This window comes from Suillus discolor, assembly GCF_016758755.1.
Source record: "Suillus discolor strain FC423 chromosome Unknown F5147scaffold_11, whole genome shotgun sequence".
NCBI lineage: Eukaryota > Fungi > Basidiomycota > Agaricomycetes > Boletales > Suillaceae > Suillus > Suillus discolor.
The window spans coordinates 231,459-258,344 of NW_024541258.1; the positions used below are offsets into that span (position 1 = coordinate 231,459).

General features: G+C 47.3%; 5 protein-coding genes across 5 annotated transcripts; 2 read left to right on the top strand and 3 right to left on the bottom strand.

The window, feature by feature from the left end:
* The first annotated feature begins 4,954 nt into the window (after window positions 1–4,954).
* On the top strand, window positions 4,955–6,178 carry F5147DRAFT_679748 (uncharacterized protein). Its single transcript, XM_041436271.1, has 5 exons — window positions 4,955–5,062; window positions 5,118–5,240; window positions 5,302–5,519; window positions 5,576–5,797; window positions 5,854–6,178. The coding sequence occupies exons 2-5, from the start codon at window positions 5,182–5,184 to the stop codon at window positions 6,045–6,047; spliced, it is 693 nt and encodes a 230-aa protein (XP_041296085.1). The 5' UTR covers window positions 4,955–5,062; window positions 5,118–5,181; the 3' UTR covers window positions 6,048–6,178.
* A 1,053-nt stretch (window positions 6,179–7,231) lies between these two features.
* F5147DRAFT_679758 (uncharacterized protein) lies at window positions 7,232–7,707 on the top strand. Its single transcript, XM_041436272.1, has 3 exons — window positions 7,232–7,298; window positions 7,352–7,480; window positions 7,538–7,707. The coding sequence occupies exons 2-3, from the start codon at window positions 7,453–7,455 to the stop codon at window positions 7,672–7,674; spliced, it is 165 nt and encodes a 54-aa protein (XP_041296086.1). The 5' UTR covers window positions 7,232–7,298; window positions 7,352–7,452; the 3' UTR covers window positions 7,675–7,707.
* On the bottom strand, window positions 7,637–9,549 carry F5147DRAFT_787794 (uncharacterized protein; the record flags this gene model as incomplete). Its single annotated transcript, XM_041442968.1, has 5 exons — window positions 7,637–8,254; window positions 8,320–8,508; window positions 8,564–9,025; window positions 9,091–9,356; window positions 9,412–9,549. The coding sequence occupies 5 exons, from the start codon at window positions 9,547–9,549 to the stop codon at window positions 7,957–7,959; spliced, it is 1,353 nt and encodes a 450-aa protein (XP_041296087.1). The 3' UTR covers window positions 7,637–7,956.
* A 4,764-nt stretch (window positions 9,550–14,313) lies between these two features.
* On the bottom strand, window positions 14,314–15,849 carry F5147DRAFT_570774 (uncharacterized protein; the record flags this gene model as incomplete). Its single annotated transcript, XM_041431009.1, has 5 exons — window positions 14,314–14,611; window positions 14,677–14,865; window positions 14,921–15,391; window positions 15,446–15,711; window positions 15,763–15,849. 5 exons carry the CDS (start codon window positions 15,847–15,849, stop codon window positions 14,314–14,316), a joined length of 1,311 nt encoding a protein of 436 aa, XP_041296088.1.
* An 825-nt stretch (window positions 15,850–16,674) lies between these two features.
* Window positions 16,675–18,441, bottom strand: F5147DRAFT_650208 (uncharacterized protein; the record flags this gene model as incomplete). Its single annotated transcript, XM_041433427.1, has 2 exons — window positions 16,675–18,350; window positions 18,399–18,441. The coding sequence occupies 2 exons, from the start codon at window positions 18,439–18,441 to the stop codon at window positions 16,675–16,677; spliced, it is 1,719 nt and encodes a 572-aa protein (XP_041296089.1).
* Between the last annotated feature and the right edge of the window lie 8,445 nt (window positions 18,442–26,886).

The window sequence follows — 26,886 nt, forward strand, 5'->3', positions numbered from 1 at the left end:
GGGGTAGATACTGCTAGTGTGGCCTTTGTAGGGCTGACCGACCTGCTGCCAGGTTGATGTGTCCCACTCTAATATGGCATCATCGATTGCTGAAAGAAGGCACGTCCCATTAGGTGTCCATGCAAGTGACGATTCTTGACCTGCCAAAGATGTGACATGTTCCATTGTGCCTGGGTTATAAATTTGGATATTGTGTCTTGTTGCGATGGCAAGAAGTTCACCAGAAGGCGAATATCGAACGCAAAAGACATAATCACGGCAATTGATTCGATCTCCTTGCATCTGCCACGTTTTGGTACACCAAAACTTCACCGTGTTGTCATCTGAACCAGTGGCCAGCACTGTACCTTTCGGAGAAAGATTTACTGAGTTGATCTCTCTGGAGTGGGCTTTAATGGGTTGGGTGATGGATTCACCTGTTTCACCGTACCAAGCAATAACTTCTCCACCATAATCACCGCTTGCTATTATTTGACCATCTCGGGACACTGACAATGCCTGCACCCAACTGCTATGCCCTTCCATCATCTTCAACACAACACCTGTCTCCAAGTCCCAAAGACGAAGTGTCTTGTCGTCCGAACACGTAATCATTCGTCGTTTGTTGGGGAACACTACGACTGCATTTACGAAATGCCCATGATTTTTAAAAGTTCGAATGGGTGTGGTGCTTGGAATGAGCTGCGACATTTCACTGCAGGTTGATGGTGTTGACCACGGTCGAGGGATTGTGGGTGTCTTTGTTGAGAATAACAAGCCGAGCTCACCCTTAGTCGACAAGCCAAAGGTAGCGGAACTTCAGAGTGTCTGAGATCGTCGGAGAGTAAAGAGAATATATAGGACTTAGGATATATCCAGAAATTAATTCGTTCTATTCTCTCCTATTGGCGTCTATCTATCAGCCTCTAAATCTAAAACTATAACGTCAACTATAAGTCTTATAGCCTGTGAAACGATAGGTTATGAGCCCTGCCGTACGCAAATAAAAACATTATCAAAACAAACCCCTGATATGCTGGACCAAACTACTGGTTCCTCTCTATTGTCGTTGTACCGTATTGAACACTTGAATGACGAGAACTGGTTGGGCTGGAAGTGTCGCGTCAAAGCCATCCTCTTCGAAAAAGGAATCAAAGGATATGTCGAGGGTACTGTCCCTAAGCCTGCGCGAGGTCCGTTGCCCACGTCGGCACAAAAGGAAGCTGATATAACAAAATGGGAAATCAATGACCGCAAGGCACAGACTGTGATCGAGCTGTCAGTTGCCGACGGCCAAATGATTCATCTGTCTGGAGCTAAAACGGCAAAAGAAATGTGGGATCAGCCAAAGCTCGTGAAAGAGTCGCAAGGCAAACAAGCGATTACCACATGGAGGCGCAAGTTCTATAGAACTTTCGCCGACGATGACAAAGATATCCCAACACATGTCAAGCACATGAGGGAGATCCAGGAGACCCTGCATATGATGGGAAGTTTAGTAGCAGAAGACAACTTCTGCACAGTACTTATCTCATCTTTGCCCGAGTCTTGGGACACCTTCACGATGACGTATCAAAACAGGATAGGTGACGCGACAGCGATTACTTCACATGAGTTAATCTCCCTAATAATGGAGGAGAATGTGCGAAGGAAGGAAAAGCTCAATGGTAAAGAAAAAGGAAAAGAGAGTGCGCTCACTATGAAGGAAAAGAATCCGAAAAAGAAGAGAGAAAGGAAGGAAATGAAGAGATGTGGAGTATGCAAGAAGTCCGGTCACCTTGAAAAGGACTGCTGGTTTAAGGACAAGCAGACCAAATGCTCCAACTGCCATAAGAGCGGGCACACTATTGAAACGTGCTGGAGCAAGGGTGGCGGACAGGCGGGCGCAGGATCGTCAAAGCCTCCTTTTAAGCGCGCAAGGAAAGACAACGCGAATGTTGTCGAAGACGCGCAATATTACGAGGAGGAGGATGTCGCTTTTGTCGGCGACGATATGGAAGAGGTCATCAATGAACAAAACGATGGACTTCAAACCGAGGCAAATTATAGCCAAGGTAAAGCAGCGAAGTTGATCACGTGCGATTGGCTTGCTGACTCAGGCACCACATCACATATCATGAAGATTCAATCCGCATTAATGGATTATGTTCCATTAAAATCCCATAAGGTTACAGGTATTAGTAACCAGTCTATTAAGGCTGAAGGGCGAGGAACGGTTGAACTTGTGAGCAGTGTAGGTAAACAAAAGATAAGGTGCAAATTAAAAAATGTATTGTATGTACCGACTGCAACAAATAACCTTGTGTCTATGACCCGTCTAGACAGAGAGGGAGGACATGCAATTATGGGAAATGGCGGGATAACTCTAAAAGCATGAGGAGGATGCATAATAGCCAAAGGAGAGCTACAAAACGGGTTATATTTATTAAAAAATACCCGAGCGCAACTAAATAAAACAATTAAAAGTTATAACGCTTGTGAAAATATACCCACAGATTGGCTCACCTGGCACAAAAGATATGGCCATGTAGCCTATAGCGACCTCAGACGCCTATATAGAGAAGGATTAGTAGAAGGAATGGAAGTATTAGACGATAACTCACCTATGCCACAGTGCGAAGCTTGTATCCAAGCAAAGCATGCGAGAAGTTCATTCCCGCATGCAAAAGACAAACGTTCCAAATCACTCAGCGAATTAATGCATAGTGATGTCTGGGGACCAGTGCGGGTACAATCTGTTGGTGGATCAAGATATTATATATCCTTCACCGACAACTGCTCCCGAAGGTGCAGCATCGAATTTATGAAGAATAAAAATGAAGCGTCCACCAAAGTAAAACAGTATGCGACGTACCTAAAGAAGCGTTGGACAGACCAACCTAAAAGGTTCCGAGTTGACAATGGAACGGAATATATCAATAATGATCTAATAACATGGTGTAAAAATGAGGGGATAGAACTTCAGACGACAGCGCCTTACTAACCAGAGCAAAATGGCATGTCTGAAAGACAAAACAGAATGTTAGCGGAGCTCACACGAGCAATGCTAATAGGAAAGGACTTACCGGAGTCTTTATGGGCAGAAGCGGTATCACATGCCGCATATATAAGAAATCACGCGCCTACGCGAGCGCTACAAGGCGTGACGCCAGAACAACTATGGAATGGTAAAAAACCGAATATAACTCACCTACAGGAGTTTGGTGCGCCAGTATATGTGCTCCAAGAGGGCACAAATCAATCGAAAATGAGCCCAAGATCTGTAAAACAAATCTTTGTTGGATTTGCGGATGGGCCAAAAGCAATTAAATATTATAATACATGGACGCACCAAATCCGCGTATCAAGGAACTACAAGTTCCTAGATAACATCGCGCAAGTACATGATGTGCAGCGTGAGGGGGAGTTAGAAGGGAAAGACGCGCAGACATCACAAAACAGCGCTATATTACCTAAAGATGCCATAGAGGATCCTAAAGATCAAAATAAGCGTGAAGATCTGAAGGGAGAAGATGAAAACAACTCAACTCTAAAGAGGAAACGTCCCCTGACAGATTCAGATGAAATGGAACTGCCTAGAAGAACAAAGAGACAGACGGTAAGACAGGATTATCGCCAATTAAATGACCCAGAACCAGAATGGGTGTACCTTGCACATGAGAGACATGAGCTTGATGAAGAGCTCTATGAAGAGGAAGTAGTTCTAGCCGCCTACATGGCAAACGGCAGCTTCGAACCACATGAGCCAAAGTCACTAAAGGACACGCAAGTGTCAGATGAGTGGCCAAAGTGGGAAGAAGTGGTACGAACCGAACTTGCTCAATTAGAACAAATGGGTACATGGGAATTGGTTGACCCCCCAAAAGATCGCACCTTAGTAGGAAATAAATGGGTCCTAGTAAAGAAAACAAACAAAGAAGGGGAAATAATCAAATACAAGGCGCAGTTGGTAGTCAAAGGGTACTCACAGATACCGGGCATGGATTTCACAGATACTTTTTCACCAGTCGTGCATCTAGAAACAATACGTTCAGTAATGTCCACAGCCACATCCCTTGATTGGGAAGTACAGCAGATGGACGTAAAAGGAGCGTACCTAAACGGCGTACTCAAAGAAGAAGTATACATGAAACAGCCCGAAGGCTATGATGACGGAACCGGCCAAGTATGCCGATTAAAGAAGACCCTTTATGGCCTTAAACAATCGGGTAGAGAATGGAACCTTGAACTAAATGGATGCCTAACAGAAATTGGATTCAGACGACTAAAGTCGGATCCATGCACTTACATCAGAGAATCCGAAAAAGGGACGGAAATAATAACCATCTGGGTTGACGACCTGTTGCTATTCACAGACCATTCAAGTCTGATGGATCGATTAAAAGAGCAACTGAAGAATATACTCGATATTACTGACCTTGGAGAACCAAAAAAGATTGTTGGGATCGAAATAACGCGAGATAGACCGAACAGGTCAATTAAACTCTCGCAAACAAAATATATTGAATCAATCCTGCAAAAACAAGGTCTAGAGTCGAGTAATTCAGTAGGTATGCCATTAGATCCAAAAATTATGCTCGAAAAAGAAGCAACAGACCAAGAAGGCAACCAGAGTAATACTTATGTGTCACTGATCGGATCGTTAATGTATTTGGCCGTAGCGACACGTCCAGATATTGCATACACTATTCAAAGACTTAGCTCGTTTACTGCAAACCCAGGATTAGCACATTGGGTAGCAGCAAAACGTGTATTAAGATACTTAGCTGGAATGCGAGAACTTGGAATCAAGTACCAAGTAGTGCTGCCGCGGTCCGGTCCAGAACCATGGTTCGAACTGGACTTTTGGTCCGGTTCTCCGCGGTTTGGTCCATGGTTCTTGCGCCAGCCAGAACCGGACCGGAAAACGGTTCTCGGTTCTAGATCTTCCCAAACGGTCCAGTTCTGGTTCGGCCTTCCCGAACCATTCCGAACCCTTATCGACTTCGACTTCGACAACACCTGCCTCGACGTCAGACTGTCGTCTTCGGGATTCACATTGTTGATTAATCAAGCTACATTTAGCCTTTTCGAAGGTATACCGGTAAGCACTAACTAATTAAACTCTCAAGTCTCTCACCTGCTCACCTCTATAACAGGAAGTTCTATTCATTGAGGACCGGCTACAACACTGCGCAAGACTACCTTTTACTGGAGGTGGATATGTTAGGCGCGGTCAAGGTGGATTTTGGAGGGATTGTGTCTTGCGCTATGCTGCAGAGGTGCGTATTTGTGCTCTGAATGCTGATGGCTCCCTCAAGGGCCAGCACCCATCGCTACCAGCGCACAACCCATCACACGCCACGCCACCTGCACCTATGTTGATGCCCGCCACCTCACTGCATCCCCTCTCACTCGCTTGCTGTTCTTGCCGGCTGGCTTTTGCTGGCTCGCTTGCCATGTCTCACTCGCCCACTGTCTCTCACCCTCTGTCTCTCGCCCGTTGTCTCTCACCCCGCTGGACGCGACCCAATCTTTCAATACGATGAGAGTTTTTGGAGGTACGTTTTATTTGAGTTGTGATGACGTGATGTTGAACGATCACCTTGCACTACAGGCTTTGCACATCGCGCGATTGAGGACATCATTTGGAAGAACTACCATCATTTTCGTCCTCTCACCTTTGGGTTTGACGCTTGTGCTTCAGGGCTATCGCAAACAATCCTGAAGTCTTCCCCGAACCACACAGGTTTAATCCTCAGCGTTGGATTGAGGATGCAGGTTGCGCGTGATAATCTCCGGTTGATCTCCGGTTTTTCACTTTTGGCTTTGGCCGTCGGTGAGTAGTATCGTTCATCTCTTGACCATTTCTTACGCCTTACTTGAAAATGTCAGAGTGTGTCCTCACGAATTGGTCAGTCTTCATCAATACGGCTCTCATCATGTGGGCTTTCCACTTTTCGGAGAATCCTGCGGCCACCAGCATCACAATTTTTTCTGAAGCGCCGGCCACGTCAGCATCTTCAGCAGCTACAGAGGCAGAGGGGTATGGAGTCATCATTAGAGTAGCTACTCAATGTGTAAACTAGTATTTCAATGTTTTGTTTTTCGCGCTTGCCACTGAAAATTTTCGGGTTCGGTTTGAGTTCGGACCAGAAAAAAACCGAACCGGACCACAGAGAACGGTTCTCTGTGGTCCGGTTCAGGGTTCGAAGATTTTGCAGAACCGGACCATGGTCCGGTTCTCGGTTCTCGTCCAGGGCCCTCTGAACCGGACCGAACCGGACCACGGCAGCACTAGTACCAAGGGACCGGAAAACCTGATAAAGGGCAAATTCGAGTCGTCGGATGGTCGGATGCAGATTATGCGAACGATCCTAGAGACCGACTATCGATATCAGGATATGTATTCAAACTGGGAGGAGGAGCAATTACCTGGAGTTCCAAAAAGCAAAACGCAGTATCCCTCTCACCGACAGAAGCGGAATACACTGCGATGGCACACGCAACACGTGAGGCCATATGGCTTCGGAACCTCTTTGAGGAATCAAACATACCTCAGAATGCTCCAACCGTTCTCCATGGCGATAACATGTCCGCATTGGCAATTGCTAGAGACCCACAATATCATTCGAGGTCCAAGCACTTCGATGTAAAAGATCATTATATCAGGCAGAAAATACAAGATGGAGTAATCCACGAACAGTATTGCCGCACCGATGATATGGTGGCAGATGTTCTGACGAAGTCGTTACATAAGCCGAAGCACTGCAAATTTGTCAGCGACTTAGGCATGACTTCGGCTTGAGGGGGAGTGTTGAGAATAACAAGCCGAGCTCACCCTTAGTCGACAAGCCGAAGGTAGCGGAACTTCGGAGTGTCTGAGATCGTCGGAGAGTAAAGAGAATATATAGGACTCAGGAGATATCCAGAAATTAATTCGTTCTATTCTCTCCTATTGGCGTCTATCTATCAGCCTCTAAATCTAAACTATAACGTCAACTATAAGTCTTATAGCCTGTGAAACGATAGTCTTCCTCTAAGTTACAGAGGTGCGTGTATTGTGCGTTTTTATGTTACTTAACAGCGCTAACCTTCCTCGTTTCCATAGACGCCCAAGACACGAGGCAGTTCGCCATCACCATTGCAGCAAGAACTCGCCCTTCGCTTCCGTTCATAGGAAAACTTTCTCCTACTCTCAAACATACTACCAAAGTTCGTGTGGTGTCCGATGATTTAGCGAGCAACCGGTCTTCATCTGCGCAAAGAGGGTCTTCTGCTCTGCCGAAGGTTGTCTTTCCTTCTATGCTCGATTTCCTCAATTCCAGCGAATGTGAACAGTGAGTCAATGTTGTCATTGTTCTTTGTGTGTAAGCCTGATGATGTAGACTAGCTGCATCCCAGAATGCCACCAAGCCGAGAGCGTCTAGCGCATTGCTCCCCTCAACATCAAATATCCATGGCACCTAGCGCTGTTTCAAGCTGGGCAACTTGATGCTGTCCTCGTGTCCAGGAAAGAAGGGTACGTTTTCCTCAAGGCACGGGTGTATTTGCTTACTAGCGTCAAAACGGTTGCTAGTGCGCCTCGCGGGTCCGGTCAGAGGGCGTAGCGCCGTTCGTCGAGATCTCGATACTGATCTACGGCGCATAAGTCAAGTCGGAGCATGCTGTATTGTCTGGTTAGTTGATGTATTAGCGTGTTATGTGCTTAGTTGACTGTTTTGTAGTTGTCTGGATGACGAAGAGCTCAATATGCTGGTCAGACTACGTGAGCTCCACGCATAATGGGGAGACCCTGCATATTCTTATTCCTACAAGTCGATCAAAGATAATTTTGAGAAACGCTCCAGCATGAGACAATTGAAATTGGATATTTGGTCCCTAACCGGCCTAACCTTTCAACTGTTAATCATATGCTCCCGTTCTCCTCACAGCCATCGGATGCAAAATCGATCAAGATAAAACGCGGTAACACCCGAGTAGTAATCCGATAGAATATCAAATAAGAACCTCGACCCCGCCCCATTCCAACACCCTGAACAAAGTCACATCACCAGCTCTTGTAGGATCAACTCCAACTACACCCGCCCACCAAGCAACGTCGTTCTCTGCTTGCATTTGTGCATTAGGCCAATTTGCTAGGTGCTCCTTACATATACCTTTGAACAACATGCATACGCGAGTCACGACGTCAGGCTGCGGAGAAATGTTTAAAGAAGCGGCCCGTTCGTATGCAGCTTGAGGGACAAATCGGAGGGCAATATATTCGTGCTTAAGGATAGACGGTAGCCAATAGCTGCCACGGCAGTGTGAGTGATGTGTTTATGATTTGAGAGGCTGAGGTAGCGCATATATACGCACGTTATGAATGATGTTCGAGCCTCGGTGTGAAGTCCCAAAACCTTGAGCGATTTATCGAGGTAAACAGTGACTCTGTCCACTGGAATGACGATTGAATCTGTATCATCGAGACTGCTGGTTATTGGATTGAATGTATCCGCTGGTGGCGGTTTGGATGCTGGTGAACGGGGAAATACTTGCAGATTTGTTCTGCGAAGAGAAATACAGGTTAGGAGAGTGGTTTTTATATCATCGAGGGACTTACTCTGCCTCCCAGAACAAGTATGACACATGTAGACCGGAATTATGTTCAGTCAGACTCCCATCTTCATGTGTACGGACCTTCCATTCTAAATGCTGTCTATGCTCATCCATGGGAACAATGGGATAGATGACAGAGAGGCTCCACTCCGGAATGAGGGAGAGCTTGACAGAGACATCGATATCCGAGGGCGAGTGTAGATAAATGACTGGCTTGGCAAAACACAATGGCCCCGCCTGAAGAGTGATGGAGTCACCATCCTCGATGCTGTACGATCCAATACTCCGGTCATCGCGCATGATCGCCCCACCCCAGACTGCCTTGATATCGGTGGGACGACGTCCCAATATTTCACTAGCCTCGGCAAGGAGTGCGTCCACCCATACCGTCCTCGAGATTTTGGCAGACCGGATCTCGCCAGATGGAAAAACAACTTTGATTGTGATTTTGTCATCGTTCTTAGTGCTATCGTATGGTCTTGACTTCAGTACTGAAAATACTTGAAAAAAAAGAATTTTCGGGGTGCGTACGAGCTGTTTTGTCTGGGAACCTGATTTGGCGCCGATTGGTTGTCAGGCGATGGAACAGGCCACTGAGTATAGAGCGGTGGTGGAATGGGCAACGTTATTTGTGCACGGGTTACCTCGACTACGTTAAGCAAGTCGACGACATCCTCCCATATTTCAGCCGTGATGTCGACATAGTAACCATAACAAATGTCGAGTTGATTGGTCTGCAACGTGATTAGATCGCTCGGAATGCCTGGGAAATATTTGCAGGCTGTGTCGAGCATGAGCTTATATTTTATATCTATGAGTCGTTGAAGATTTATTAATAGCTGTTCCACCTACATTATACGACCTTTGCCGTCTGACCATGACCCGTTTTTGACCATACTTCAAAACGAGAAGTTGTGGGTTGTGTTTTGCTTCAGCCATGGTCTTCTCCCAAAATGGTGTATTACCACTACTAGGAACGTTAACAGACATTTCGAGGTACGATGTTTGGAAACTTTCAAGTTAGGTTCAAGCGCTAGAGGGTACGACGCTGAGCGCTGAGAACTCAAGCTTCAAGTTTAGGCTGGCACATCATGCACAAATACCACAGATGGCAGTCGCATCTCTATTCTTAGTACGCTCCAGCCACCGTATTACAAACGCCTTCGTCTGACCAGTTTTCACGAGATAAACTGAATAAGGATGGCACTCCCTCGACAAGAACGACAGCAGGGGATGTAACGGGCGTCACTAGTACGGATGAAGGCAAACCGACTGCCAGCTCCATGCGCCTTGTTGGGGACGGCTTCTCCTTGGAACAGGCAACAATATCATTGATTCTTCCACGTAGGTTGCGTTGGTATAGTTCCTCTTGCCAATGGAACTAGAACATTGCAAAATACCGGAGTCACTAGCGAAGCCACTACCTCATCGAATTGATATTCTGACCTATAATGGAGAAAGTGGACTCAACCAGCAACACGTCGACTCCAGGGGTGATCTCCCGGTAAGCGAAACTCCAGTACATTTCATGAAGACGTTCCCGGTCTCCTGATTTCAAACGTAGCACAAAGGTGCAAGCAACTGATAGGCAACTGGATACTAGTACTGTCGTCCATCGCTCAGCTCTCACAAACCTCAGGCCTTCCGGTCCTTGCAGGAATTGAATCAAGTTGCAAGAGAAATGAAGGGATGGTGAGGCTGAGTTCTGAGCGGGAAGATCGATCGATCGTCGAGCAGAGTCGGCTAAGGCCATGATGTGGCAGGCCTGGGCTGTAGCTCACCGCTGAGCGCTCGTCGATGCATCATGTGTCGACGTGGGAATGGCACAGAACATCAAGACACCCAGTCGGACCATGATGGCAGAACCTGACAGAACTCCAGACTCGCGTCATGGAGATGTAACCTGGACGCGGACAGGAGTTAGGTCTGCCTGCCGGTTGTACTAACCAGCAGAACTGACCTCAGAGCCCAAGTATTTATGCCCTGTACTATGACAGAGAATTAGGAGAAGTCAAGTTTACGCACCGGTTGGAGCATGACCCATCTGAGCAGCTAGTGGCCAGTTCATATCACGTCTAGACGTCGCACGAAGAGTATTTAGAAACCGTTCAGAAATGTTCTCGATAACACAATTTTTTTAGGTAAGAATAGCAGGGCTGATACGAGGTGCTGTGTAAGATGATGCCGGCGAAGACTTGAACGAACCGCTATACGTCCTGCCAGTACTAACGGTCGATGAGACATCTTTGAATGTGGAATGACCCTGTTATCTGAAATTCAGTAACGCAAGTCAAGATCTACATTTGAAGGAATCAAGGTTCACAATCAGCTATAGACTCGGAGGAGGACAAAAAGCGAGCTCAAGGATGCTGTTGCTTATCGATAAACTACCGCTTCAAGCTAATGTGGATATCACGACAAAATGAACGATAAAATTGAAATACCCATAGAGATTCACCAATACTTCTAGCAGCAGCAACAGGACAGGCCGCCTCCATGTTCGCCGGTGTCTACCTGAACTTCTACTGGTTGATGTTGGTGTTGCGTATTGGGATCCTGTGAAGGAGGGTCTTCATCAGGTATCAAGGAGTGCTCACTCCCAGGAGCACCCGCTGCAGCATTACGCTGTAGATTTAAGCGTGAGACACCAAAGAAACAGTCATGACAAAATAACTGAGCGCACCTGTCGACCTTGGGCAAAAGGAACATCGACAACAGGTGGCTTTGCATGATGGAGTGGTCGGGTAAATAGGCGTCGTAAGTGAGTTTTGAAGGTGGTGATGGCAGCGACGGGTGGTGAGGTGGCGGGTGGCGCAGGTGCAGGTGTAGGAACTGACTGAAGCCTCCTCGTCATAGCGAGCCTCAGTCTTTTTAGACGCCCAAGGCGCCTAGCTCGCTGTTGAAGTCTTGGCCGGGAAATCTGAGAATACTGTAATGAACTATGTGAGAGAGAACAGAACGATACGCTCTTGGACACACTTGATGCGTTCCATAGAAGAAATTGGGTTCTGCATCATAGCCATCGTCATCTTGCCCGGGGATCTCTGCCTGCATAATAGTCAGTATCGAAAGAGGTAAGGAAATAGGTACATACATCAAGAATACGGTTGTTGTCCGCAGCGAGCGCGCTGCATTTATCCTTGAACTCTGAGTGACATGCGGGTGAGCATGATAGTCGTGAGTGACATGACGGAAGACTTGCCATTGCACCAATCACGACAGCTGGCCTTCGTGATGTCGTCGATAGCATCCATCATGTATTTGTGTGCTTCGAGGGCTTCGTCGAGTTTACCTGCCGAAAGGAAAGCCTGGCACCGTATCTGGTGTGTAGTGAGTAGCAAGGACTCGAGATCCCAGCCGAAGAGCTGCAAAAAGAACTTGGTTATGAAAAAACATTATGCATGCATCATGTCGACGCACCACGGTCAAGTCCTCATATATCAAATGAATGTATTTCGATGAGAAAGCATCTGAGTTAACAGCGGCAGTGAAGTGATCAGCGGCTTCGTTGTGATGCGCGCCATCGAAAGCTTTGATTCCGAGTTGAACACGTAGATATGTCTATTGTGTAAGTTGAGAATATCAGGATTGATGACCGAGTGTGGCCACATGACACTCACTTCCACGACATGACGCGCAAGAGGATCGACATTCGGACAAGCGGCAGCCAGGTCTTTGATGAGCAGCATTGCTTCCTCGTGTTGATCTGCATTGAAGAGTGCGATGGCCTGGAATACCTGATGAAGCAGATAGCACGGGAGATGAATTAAATGTACCTTGATCAAGATAAGAAATTGGTTGGTTTCTGAATCTTCGTTCGTGAACGTGGCTGCATCGTTGAATGCTACCCTTGCTTCTTGGACGTGACCTTTTCCGCAGAGGACGATGCCTTTGGAGATAAAGCCAATCAATGATGGTTTAATGTTGATTGACTATGTCATGGATGAATGTTAGCCTTCCGTAAGATGGGTGGGTCCATCTCACCTTGATTGCATCCTCAAGGGCGTGGTCCAAGTTGTGCTTACGGGCCATAACGAACGAACGATTGGCATATGAAGTAAAGTTGTCGGCGTTGGCGTGGATCTCTTGGGTGAGGAAGTCTTCAGCGATAGACAAATCCCCAGTTATACATGCATCGTGGGCTGTTGTGATGTCAAGGATCTGTACGAAGGATGCTCGAATTGCATAATGAGAGTCAGAAAAGAAAACTCGCCTTTGAATGAGCGCCCTTTGGTATTGCCCATTCTGAGACCTTTTTATCAGAACCTCCGCTGAGAATGTGCTTGCCGTCCACAGAGAAAGTGACACATCTCAAGAAAGATGAATGCTGGAATATGGCAATGGTTCGTTGATCTGAGAGCCGCCAGAGATGGACATCCTTATCGTCAGATGCAGAAGCGACGAGGGTGCCAGCGGGATGAATGGCAATGGTGTTGATACGACCAATGTGGCCTTCCCAGGGCTGACCGAACTGCTGCCAGGTTGATGTGTCCCACTCTGATATGTATTTATTGCCTCCTGAAAGAAGGCGTGTGCCATTGGGCGTCCACGCGAGTGACGTGGTCCATAATGCTGATCGAGATTCACCAGCACCTGTCAAAGATGTGACACATTCCCTTGTGCCTGGATTATAAATTTGGACATTTCGCGATGTTGCGATGGCAAGAAGTTCACCAGAAGGCGAATATCGAACGCAGAAGACAAGACTACGGCGACACTCGATTGGATCTCCTTGCATCTGCCACGTTTTGGTACACCAAAACTTCACCCTGCCATCATATGAACCAGTTGCCAGCACCGTTCCATCCGCAGAAAAATCAACCGAGGTGATATCTCTGGGGTGGGCTTTGATGGGTTGTACGATGGATTCGCCAGTTTCACCATGCCAGGCGATGTTAACCTCTCCATAATAATCACCGCTTGCTATTATTTTACCATTTCGCGATATCGCCAATGTCCACACCTCACTGCCGTGCCCTTCCATCTTCTTCAACACAACACCTGTCTCCAAGTCCCAAAGACGAAGTGTCGTGTCGTCCGAACCCGTAATCATTCGTCGTTCGCCGGGGAACACTGCGATTACGTTTATTCCCCTCTCATGATCTTCAAAAGTTCGAATTGGTGTGGTGCTTGCAATGAGCTCTGACATTTTACTGGAGGTTGATGGTGTGGAGCACGGCCGAGGGATTGTGTCCAAGTTACAGAGGCGCCGTTTTCATGTTACCTTCACCACGCGCTGACCTTCTTCGTCCCCATAGACGCCCAAGACACGAGGCAGTTCGCCATCACCGGTTCAGCAAGAATGCTCCCAACCGGTCATAACCGACTCCACTAGCTATATGCGTCCGACATTTGTCTTCACAGTTTCAAGTCCTACCAAGACATCAAGCGAGCATCACACCTTTCCAACAAACTTTCGGGCTTAAGTCTTACGTCTCATGGCCGCTCACCTTACAGTTCGCTGTAGACTACATAGTATAAAGTGTCTGCATGTCTATGATGTGTTGTGATTTTCGATTTCCGTCAGGCCACGCATAATGGGGAGACCATGCATATTCTTATTCCTACAAGTCGATCAAATGTAATTTGATTCTAAAAACGCTCCAGCATGAGACAATAAAATTGTATATTTGGTCCCTAACCGGCCTAACCTTTCAACTGTTAATCATATGCCCCCGTTCTCCTCACAGCCATCGAATGCAAAATCGATCAAGATAAAACGCGGTAACACCTGAGTAGTAATCCGATAGAATATCAAATAAGAACCTCGACCCCGCCCCATTCCAACACCCTGAACAAAGTCGCATTACCAGCTCTTGTAGGATCAACTCCAACTGCATCCACCCACCAAGCAACGTCGTTCTCTGCTTGCATTTGTGCATTAGGCCAATTTGCTAGGTGCTCCTTACATATACCTTTGAACAACATGCATACGCGAGTCACGACGTCAGGCTGCGGAGAAATGTTTAAAGAAGCGGCCCGTTCGTATGCCGCTTGAGGGACAAATCGGAGGGCAATATATTCATGCTTGAGGATAGACGGTAGCCAGTAGCTACCGCGACAGTGTGAGTGATGTGTTTATGATTTGAGAGGCTGAGGTAGCGCATATATACGCACGTTATGAATGATGTTCGAGCCTCGGTGTGAAGTCCCAAAACCTTGAGCGATTTATCGAGGTAAACAGTGACTCTGTCCACTGGAATGACGATTGAATCTGTATCATCGAGACTGCTGGTTATTGGATTGAATGTATCCGCTGGTGGCGGTTTGGATGCTGGTGAACGGGGAAATGCTTGCAGATTTGTTCTGCGATAAGTAATACAAGTTAGGAGAGTGGTTTTTATATTATCGGGGGACTTACTCTGCCTCCCAGAACAAGTATGACACGTGTAGACCGGAATTATGTTCAGTCAGACTCCCGTCTTCATGGGTACGGACATTCCATTCTAAATGCTGTCTATGCTCATCCATGGGAACAATGGGATATATTACAGAGAGGCTCCACTCCGGAATGAGGGAGAGCTTGACAGAGACGTCGATATTGGAAGGCGAGTGTAGATAAATGACTGGCTTGGCAAAACACAATGGCCCCGCCTGAAGAGTGATGGAGTCACCATCCTCGATGCTGTACGATCCGATACTCCGGTCCTCACGCATTATCGACCCACCCCAGACTGCCTTGACACTGGTGGGAGGACGTCCCAATATATCACCAGCCTCGGCAAGGAGTTCGTCCACCCGTACCGTCCTCGAGATTTTGGCAGAACGGATCTCGCCAAATGGAAAAACGACTTTGATTGTGATTTTGTCATCGTTCCTGGTGCTGTATTGTCTTGACTCTTGACTTCAGAACTGAACATAGTTGTAAAATTTTCGGGGTGCGTACGAGCTGTTTTGTCTGTGAACTTGATTTGACACCGATTGATTGTCAGGCGATGGAATAGCCCACTGAGCATCGATCGGTGGTGGAACGGGTAATGTTATTTCGGCACGGGTTACCTCGACTACGTTAAGCAAGTCGACGACATCCTCCCATATTTCGGCCGTGATGTCCACATAGTAACCACCACAAATGTTGAGTTGATTGGTCTGCAACGTGATTAGATCTCTCGGAATTGCTGGGAAATATTTGGAGGTTGTATCGAGCATGAGCTTATCGTATCTATGAGTTGTTGAACATTTATCGATAGCTGTTCTGCCTACATTATACGACCTTTGCCGTCTGACCATGACCCGTTTTTGACCATGCTTCAAAACGAGAAGTTGTAGGTTGTGTTTTGCGTCAGTCATAATCTTCTCCCAAAATGGTGTGCCACTATTAGGAACGTTAACAGACATTTCGAGGTACGATGTTTTGAAACTTCCAAGTTAGGTTCAAGTACTAGAGGGTACGATGCTGTGTATGAGTCACGTGCACACTCGGGCTGGCACATCATGCACAAATAATAAAACAGCGTGTCTCTTCTTAGTACGCTCCAATCACTGTATCACAATTGGATATTGTGGATTATTGCGATGGCAAGAAGACTTTTCACCAGAAGGCGAATATCGAACGCAGTTGAGAAAAGTGTCACACCCAATTGGTTCTCCTTCAAGCATCTGCCACGTTTTGGTACACCAAAACTTCACCGTGTAGCCCAAAAACCAGCTGTGGCCAGCACCATACCATACGGAGAAAAATCCACTATTCCCATTCCCATGTATGACGAGCGCTTATGTAGTAAAGGAAATCGAAGCATAATACGTGACCGTCCGGAGGGGGAACCTGGTGCTGAGGAGAAGGACGATTCGTTAATGATAATTCCAGGCTTTTCGAGCCAGTTTCAGAATGTTTACCCATCGAAAGACGTAACGATGCCAATGTGCGGATCACTGTTAACTTGTCGCGGTCCCACCCTCTAATGATATTTGAGGACGAACAAAGGGTTGGGAGAAATGATAAGGAAGCGAGTCGACGGGACTTGGAGCATAATTTGTACCCGAGCTGCTACGTATGTGCGAAAACCACATCTAACATGCATGTGTGATACGTATGCTGCAGCTGTATGGTATCATCTCTAAACTACAGATGCGTGGCGTTCAGAGGGCCAAAAACTTTGAAACAAAAACATACCACTACAATATTTCTATGGTCCTGATGTCCATCAAGTCTCCAACAGAAACCACGTCCTGGACTTGTCCAATGATATCATGATCCGTCGCAATCCTCTTGAATTCTCCACTGCGCTGTTGCGCCAGCAAAAATGCGCCGAAAGGCTGCCCAAGGTGAACGAGCAACCGCAGTGCTCGTGATTCTAGGTCAGACATCCCCTGTTTTACATGAGAACCACCAGACCAGTCGTCTGACGGAGAAGAAGGCGGCGTCCCATAATCCTCCTCACTCTCCGTATCATCTCCATAGTCAGACGGTTTCGGAAATTCTGTAAAGTCAGGTAGCTCCAGAAGAGACCGATCCCAGGGACGGACGAGGAAAAATTGTTGCTCGATGGGCCTTGCCGGCCAGAATTTAACCAGGGTCTCTCCGGTAGTGATAAGTAAGTCGTGAAGTCCGTCTGCCTTCACCCCATACGTGAGATGACTTTCCGGAATTGGACTACCCACCCGGCGTCTGACTTCTGTGACATTGAATGCAATACAAGGCAGATGCAGTCTTTGTGCCGCGAAGCGAGGGGCGCTCGTGTTCTGAAGTCGAGTATAAAAGTTTGAAGCGAAATCGGCAACCCCCGTTCTTCGCAATAAAGAAACCGATGACTGAATGTCATCTTCGGGTAAGGGTGGTAGCTCGCATGGTGGAGCTTTGTATGAAGTGATGGAGGCTGGTAGACAGCTGTTAAACTCTGATGATTCTCCGACCCAATCCAGACAACTGATGTCGCCCGACCGAGCCACGGTCTCCTGCAGGAGCCGCCCGAGAGCCTTGTCCTGCTTCTCGCCATAGTCTACAGGTAGACGGACGCCAAAGATGCCAAATAAAGAGTATGCGATGTCTTCCTGGCGTGTGGTGATGCGGGTCGACGCCCAATGGAGTTTGGCTCGGGCGCCATTCATACTAGGACGAAAGGCTGCAACGGCTGGTCGGTCTATTCCCGTTGCGTCCTTTATCTCATGCATGATTTCGATGGAATCCTTGTGGTTGGGAGTACGATCATTACGATAAAGAGTCCAATTGTTCTGATAAAAGAGAATGACTTTGGGAGCGACGAATTCCTGAGCCGTCCATCCACGCGTGTTCCAAGCACTCTTTGTCAGCCCGCCAGAGTTTGATGAAGGTGCAACATCAGACAGGTAGACGATCGTGAGCGTGGAATGATGATACCATACAAACATGGAGTTGACCGATTCTTGCACTTCGACATTGTTGCTCTTGTCGATGCAGCATGTATCGCTCCATGCCCAGTTATACCCCGCATCAAGAGCAGTTTTGCAGAACGACCGCAGCTTCGTCATGCCGCCAACTTGATCCAACTCTGGGTCATACACGCACTTGCCCTGGATATCCTGCAGCAGCGGCTCCTTGCCTTCCCACCTATGTGATAGCATGGCATATTTTAGGTATCTCTTGACCACTTCTTCGATGTGCTCGATGTGCAAGTCTACATGCGCGATTGCTGATGACACAAGCTCCTTATACAGCATGCTCATTTTGAATGCGTCCATCTGCGTCTCTCGATCGCATAAGAGACCTGTGGTGGTGTGGAGCACACGGAGCGGAGCGTTGTCGAGTTGGGCATCGATGACTCGTCGAATGGCGCGTTCTACTTCAGAAGGTCCGAGATACTGCTGGCGCAGCTCTGGAGAAAGAGTTAAACATGTCGACGAATGCGTTGTCAGAGACTTACTTCGTGTCTGAACATCAGGTGCATTGTCCAATATCGAGAGCATCGTTTGGAAAGTTTCGATTGCTTCATCATAGCGCTCCGCGCCATGAAGCGCTGCGTGCTTCAAATTGTATCCAAGATAAGACAAAGAGTCGAGTTCGATGACCTGTGTATCGCTACAATGAGCATTGATTGTGGGACAATAGTTCCCATTGCACCTTCTGCGCATCGAGAAGTGCGTCCATCCATAGCATTTTGCCTAACTTTGCCTTGCTACGATTTGCAAAGACAACATCAGATGCAGAGTTTGAGTCGATTACCGCCGAGTATATGTCAATAGCTCTGTCATAATCGCTGGCAGCGAGGGCGGAATCTCCGTTGGCAGCACATAGCGCGCTACATTGTTGCTTGAATTCTGAGTGAAATGCAGGTGAGTATGATGGCGTCGGGTGACATCACTGAAACTCGCCATTGGACCAATCGAGGCAGCTAGCCTTCGCAATCTCATCGTTGGCGTCTATCATGTATTTGTGTGCTTCGAGGGCTTCATCGTGTTTACCTGCCGAAAGGAAAGCCTGGCACCGTTGCTGGTGTGTCGTAAGCAACAAGGACCCGAGATCCCAGCCGAAGAGCTGGACAAAGCATTAGTTTATAAAAATGCATCATGTATGCATCATGTCGACGCACCACTGTCAAGTCCTGGTATGGAACATGAATGTATTTCGATGAGAAAGCTTCTGAGTTAACAGCAGCAGTGAAGTGATCAGCGGCTTCGTCGTGACGCGCGCCATCGAAAGCTTTGGTTCCGAGTTGAACACGTAGATATGTCTATTGTGTGAGTTAAAAAGATCAGGATCGATGACCAAGTGTGGCCACATGATACATACTTCTACAACACGACGCGCGAGAGGATCGACATTCGGACAAGCGGCATCCAGGTCTTTTATGAGCAGCATTGCTTCGTCGTGTTGATCTGCGTTGAAGAGTGCGATGACCTGGAATACCTGATGAAGCAGATAGCATGCGAGACGAATTAGATGTACCTTGATCAAGAGAAGGAATTGGTTGGTTTCTGAGTTTTGGTTGGTGAACATGGATGCGACGTCGAATGATATCCTTGCTTCACGGACGTGACCTTTTCCGCAGAAGGCGATGCCTTTGGAGATAAAGCCAATCAATGATGGTCTAATGTTGAGTGACTAGTATGTCACGGACAAAAGTTAGCATTTTATAAGAGGACAATGATGGGTGGGTCCATCTCACCTTGATTGCATCCTCAAGGGCGTTGTCCCAGTTGTGCTTCCGGGACATAACGAATGAACGATTGGCATATGAAGTAAAGTCGTCGGCGTTGGCGTGGATCTCTTGGGTGAGGAGCTCTTCAGCGACAGACAAGTCTCCAGTTAGACATGCATCGCGGGCTGTTGTGATGTCAAGGATCTGTACGAATGATGCTCGAATTGCGTGATGAGAGTCAGAAATGGAAACTCGCCTTTAAATTGACGTCGCTGGGTACTGCCCATTCCGAAATCTTGTTATCATGACCTCCGCTGAGGATGTGGTTGCCGTCCACAGAGAACGTGATACCTTCGGCGTAGGATGAATGCTGGAAGACGGCGATGGTTCGCCGATCTGAGAGCCGCCAGAGATGGACATGCTTGTCACGAGATGCAGAAGCGACGAGGGTACCAGCGGGATGAATGGCAATGGCGTTGATGGTGTTAGTGTGGCCTTCCCAGCGATGACCAATCTGCTGCCAGGTTGATGTGTCCCACTCCAATATGTAATCACCACCTCCTGAAAGAAGGCGTTTGCCATCGGGCGTCCACGCGAGTGACATCCGAGTCCTCCATATTGTTGTGTGGCCTGTGCAATATGCGACGCATTCCCTTGTGTCTGGATTATAAATTTGGATATTCTGGTCTGTCGCGATGGCAAGAAATTCACCAGAAGGCGAATATCGAACGCAGAGGACAATATGACCACACTCGATTGGTTCTCCTTGTATCTGCCACGTTTTGGTACACCAAAACTTCACCGTGTAGTCCCATGAACCAGTTGCCAGCACCATACCATCTGGAGCAAAATCCACCGAGGTGATCTGATTTGAGTGGGCTTTGATGGGTTGGGTGATGGATTCGCCAGTTTCACCGTGCCAGGCAATGACCTCTCCCTTCCAATCAGCGCTTGCTATTATTTTACCATTTCGCGATCTCGTCAATGTCCACACCGCACTGCCATGCCCTTCCATCTTCTTCAACACAACACCTGTCTCCAAGTCCCAAAGACGAAGTGTATTGTCGTCCGAACCCGTAATCATTCGTCGTTTATCAGGGAACACTGCGACTGCCCTTACGGCGTCCTCATGATCTTCAAAAGCTCGAATGGGTGTGGTGCTTGGAATGACCCCCGACATTTTACTGGAGGTTGATGGTGTTGAGCACGGCCGGGGGACTGTGGGTGTCTTTCTCTAAAGGTGCGTGTATTGTGGGTTTTTAGGTTGCTTCACCACGCTAACCATCCTCATTTCCATAGACGCCTAAGACACAGACACGAGGCAGTTCACCATCACCCATCTGCAGGTCATCCGCGCCTGGCCACCCCCATCTAATTAGTCGAGTCGCTTCGTCATACCACGACTGTACTCTGCGGCTAGCCAGTGTGGGCATCGTAGAACCAAGAGTGCCAACGAAATCAGCTCCATGATATCATCAATGAACACCGTATGCCTGGTAACAAGGCACTAGGGAAATGCTGCGCTCATGCTTTCCATTTCAACCTGGGTGAATTTGCGCGGGACTCGGAGTACCGATTTATGTAGTAATTGGCAGGGGCATTGGTATGCGCGTTGCGCACATGTACAATTTGTATTACTTGAATCCGTTGTTGGCAGCAGTGCTTGTTGTATTTCCGGAGACAACTTAGATCTGGGTCCTGGTGCGTACTATATCCTCGATCGTTGTGTACTCGCCGATCTAGGCTCTTGACGGGTTGTTGATTGATGTTGTTCAATCAATGATACGCTTAAAAGTCTTACACTGCCTTCATATCACAACGACCGTTCACTATAACCGATTTATATCCATTTGCCGTCTGATTCACAGCCTTTGTGCAACCGCATTCTCGGATCTTAGTCGTTAGCCAGCGTGGTCGGCCGGCATGGTCACGATGAACCACATGCACCTACGATGACTCTCGAGGTGAATTTCAAATATGGGCTATGCTACATTTTTGGATAACACACAGCTGTGACGGTGCGTCCAAACTCTAATTAAATTATACTAATAATCTTTTCTCCGAGATTTCGATACCTTGGCAATCACGGTGTAGGTTGTCTAGATCTCTGGCTGTGCAAACTGATGCCTGTCACAGGCACCACTTCCGAGTCAAATGCAAATCAAAACTTCTATCATGATGCTCATCCTTACGTTTCAATATTATAGTTCTATATTCGAAGCAAAGTGCGAGAAGGTGCGCATGAAACGACAAACTGCCCGAGGACGAGGACGAGGAACAGGCCTAGGGAGATCAAACATTGAGATATGTGCTCGCACCCGGGGCAGGACGTGAGTTTTCTCTTTACTCCACGTAGATCTCCCCTATTTCATGTTTTGATAGTACCTGGGAAGATCTATCATGCTTTCCGAGCGCAGGGAGCCCGAGATTACAGGCCTCTCATGACAGATCGGCGGTATTGGATTGATGGACTGATGCACGTGCAGCGAAATGGCATCAGAACCGAAGGAACAGACGGTTCTAAAGTTGTTCTGTCGTTTGCTGTGTTCAATCATTCCTCTGTTTGGGGATCCAAGCGCTGGATGGTGGTATATCTAGCACAAATGGCATCGACATACGTCCACCAAGTCCGCCGCACCCTCAGATCCATCCTCCAACAAAATGACTGTAGTCTCAGACGACCCTAGTTGGTGGCTGTGGATCACTTCGTGGCGCATTTCTAGCTATTTTGTAGGTTCGTAGCAGCCGGCTTTCAACGCTGATATCTCGATCTAACCTTGACTGCGATTCCGCAGTTGCCGCCTCTGTTGGAGTGACATATGATTGGGGTGAGCATGATAATATCGAAGAAGTACTGATAACCTACAAATATTTCCAGCACTTACGTTTGGACAAGAGGTATGTTGATGCTATGACCGGAACACCCATCTCGCTAAGAAAGGTTTTATAGGTCGAACTGGTCTGGGTGAGAAACCACGTCAGGACTTAGAAGAGCACAAATATTGATTTGCGACAGAGGCAACGTTGGTCCCTGATGACCTTTCTGTATCTGAGTGTATGTGGCTTGCATCATAGCTATGCTTGGCAACTCTTGCTTACTCTTGAGAATATCTTAGGTGCGCTATCTTGGAATATTATTTGCTGTGTACGTTTGAAACGCTCGGCGTTGTCGTTGTGCTAATGAACTATGTATCGCAATCAGCTTGAACATATTGAGTATGTCTTCTGATATTAAATGTCTTCGTTTCTTCTGACCTACGGCATACAGTCAATGTTCCGACGATCCTGTTGACAGACGCAGTGAGTCTTCTGTACCCATGTTTACTATCACCTCTGCCACTAACTGCGGCGCCCTGTAGAGGTGAGTATGATTCTTGACCAGCTTCTTGGTTCATTATAATGATCCCCCCTAGATGTGAGTCTGTTTGCAGTGTGTGATCCACCCGAGGCTGATTATTAACCGGATCCATCAGGCTGGATTCTGTATATCGTAGTGAATTGGATGTATGTTGTGATATTTGCAATGTTGCGGAGTGAGCACGGTTGCAAAATCCCAGTGATATTGACACTGAATCATTTTACAAGTCATCGTGATCACTCGGTTACATGCCATGTATCAACAATCTAGAAAGATGCTGATATTTCTCATTGTCATCTTCCTGGCTGATACCATTTTCAACGTAGTGGTCTCCGTAATGTCAACGAAACATACTTCGGGAGGTACGCTCAATTTTGGATGAACAAAGATGTACATGGGGCTCACTGATGTATACCAGAGGAATACATTCTCTCTGGCACTCACGAGTGCGCGACTACCTACGGGGAGAATACCATCCTTCTGAATTCCATTACTTGGATATTCGGCAGTGCGTGGGAGGTCCTCGTACTATGTCTCGCAGCCTGGGTTGCTATAAAACACTTCCGTGAGCTGCGACAGCATTCGAAAGGAGGGGTCATCGAGGATTGTTTCATGGTATTGATAAAATCTCACATATTTTACTTTTTGAGGTGAGCTCAAGATATGAGTATGGTTCCATTTTCCCGCTGAAGGATCGAACATGCTAGCTTTGTTGCCAGTTTCTGTTTTCAACCTCGTGATTTTGTCTCCGGCGATCTCAGTGGTATGCGGATTTGTCTGACCTCTGCATGTGACCGCAGCTTATCGTTTCTATAGAACCCAAATATTCTCGGACTTGATTACTATTATGGCACACTCCAAATTTTGACGGTCGTACAGATGTTTGTGCTGGGACCACGCCTGATCCTTGGCATTCGAGACTATACTGCTAAGCTCGTAACTGACTCCGATGCAGCAACCAACATGACCTCGATCGCTTTCCAGGAGCGCGTGCATATATCGACTGGCAGTGGTGTGTAGCACTGGAGATGCTTTAGGGAGTTGACGGTTACTCGGTGCTTTCAGGAGCAGGAGAATTTGGTCTTTTATTCAGTTCCAGTTTTGTCGTGGTGCTTATTTAGTTATTCGGTGTTGCGCAGTAGATTTCAAGGAGACATAGGTCTGGGCAAAGTCTTGGTTGTAATATGTATTTATGCATGCTACTCACTTTCCTCGGGGAATAGTAATAGTGTGTGATCCGTTCAGTACTAGCCTGATATTTTGAAGATGATCAAGCATCCTCATCAAGTACGATAGCAACGGACATGGACGTGTAGACCGGCGGTGAGATGCTTTGGTGAGCCCCATCGTTCTTCATCCGATATACAGAAAATTCATCGATTGACACTCGCGATGGAGATGAGAGTGGTTAAGAACTCACAACCACAAGTTATCCATCACGCGGCATCTAGGTTATAATTGAGGCGAGAGCATTAAGTACATCAAGTTGTTGTACTGCGAAAGATCGCTTGAAAGTTGTAAGACTCACTTGGCTTCCTGGTGAATCAATAACATCAGTGAACCCGTGAGGAAAGTAGATAGCAATAAAGAACAATATATAGTACATAATCACAAGAACTAGCTATCGACAATCACATTGTTATGTTTGGCCTTATAGAGGAAAGACGCGTCCCTGATTATCGTATAAAAGTTTATGAAATGCCATAACGAAAGGGAGGTTCACAACTCCGAAGCATCAAATAATTGATTGCTGCAACGGCGCAATGTTGTAATCTTGTCGCGAACTCCTCATGGTAAAATGAATTTTCAGAGATTCATGGCTATGTACCGATAACTAATATTTATTGCCGTATACATAGGTATATTCAGCCGTGGCATAATGATATCATCTTATACTTCCCACGGCTACAAAATCAAGTACTCATGAATTCACTGATGTCAATCGAGTCCATGTATTTCATATTAAATAATAGCCTTTTCGGAATATTCGCAGTGACAAAGTTGCTCGATAACTTCAAGATCGAACGCATGGGGCCCGCATCATCGGCCGTGATGGGCGGATAGTAGAATTGACGACCATGTTGCGTTGCTACCGGCGCTGGAAGCAAGGGTGCGAACACCTTTGAGGGTGTTGTCTCACAAGTGATGGATAAAATGCGCCTTGGAAGTAGAAACACCCCACCACATAGTAGAGACTCGGAAGCGAGAAGAGATAGATTCGGCTGCATCCCGTGCACAATACAGATCTTCAACTGGAGATTGCAGTAGACTATGTGTCTCGCCAGTGGGCGTCTATGGAAACACGAGGCAGGCAAATGCGGCGACACAGCATAAACACACAATACACGCACTTCTGCAGCTTAGAGAAGGTCACCCACGATCCCTCTGAGTCTACCTCGACCGTGCTCAACACCATCAGCCTCCAGTAAAATGTCGGAGCCAAATATAAGCATCACACCCCTGCAAGAGTTTAAAGGTCATGAAGGACCTGGACGCGTAGGCAATATCGCAGTTTTCCCTGACAACCGACGAATGGTCACAGCCTCGCAGTACGACCCCACGCTTCGTATATGGGACTTGGAGAAAGGTGTTGTATTGAAGGAGATGGAGCAATGGCATAATGCTTCTGTGTCGGCAATGGCACTATCACGAGATGGGCAATTGATAGCAAGCGGTGACCGGCACGGATTGGTCACCATCTGGCACGGAGAGACAGGTGAACGACTTCCTAGAAACCTCGAAAAGTTGGTCGAGTACCGCCTGGGCAACCACCGTGGTCAGATCTCATCGCTGGACTTTTCTCCTGATGGAAAAGTGCTGGTCACAGCTGGTTCAAGCGACAACGAGTTGAAGCTGTGGTCCACTAAAATCTGGAGGAAGCTAACAACAATCTACTTTGATCATGACATCGACCATGTTCGGTATTCACCGTCTGGAGAACTTCTTGCCATCGCAAGAGGCACAAGCGTTCAAATATATAATTTAAGCACAGGCTTAAGCGAATCCATCACAGAGTCACTCCGAGTCAACTCAGATTCCGAAGAGGCTTACATACTAAGCGTAGACCACATAGCGTGGACGCCCGATGGCACGCGCCTTCTTGTGGCAGGCCACATAGGTTATCCTGATAGTTATAGTTCAAATTCAGACCGGGCCATACTGGAATGGGATACATTGACTTGGCAGCAGGGTCGGTGATCTCTGGACGACGGGCCACACTCACTATGTCACTGCTCTCGCCGTTGATCTCAATAGCACACTCGTTGCTTCCGGCACATCTGACAGCATCCGTCTCTGGCGGCTGTCAGATCGACAACCCGTTGCCATCTTCCAGCAATCATCGGCATCCCTCACTTTCTCCACTGACGGCAAATACATCCTCAGTGGAAGTTATTACACTGACAATAATTCGGTCACAAAGTGGGCAGTAGACCCCAATGCTTTGCAAGAGGAAGGTGCTTCCTACATAAATGAGGCCGTTTTGTTGTTATTCTTGATTTCTCTCTCTCTGTTTTTGTTTGGCTACTCTCCGGTTCATTTTCTGCCCATTCGTCGTCTCATCTCGTGCAACGGCGCTTTGCCAAAGGACCCTCCAGACAATAAGGCTACAAATGACGTAAGTCAGCGTTGAATTCCACCTTCGTCGTCTTCCACGTGAACGCTCAATTTTATTCAAGTGTCAAGTTCCTGGTTACAAGGCACGTTTCTATCTTTGACCCTGCCAACGCAATTCGAGCATTCTTCATGCCCCAGATCCTTTGCATCAATACGACCGCCCACAATGCATTCATGGTGGGGGATCTGTCTACCGCTGAACAACTGTTTACACAAGAGATCAACACTAATGTCATCAACTACACCTCGTATGCCAACCGTTCATTTGTTATGGCACGAAAACGCGACTGGGACCATGCG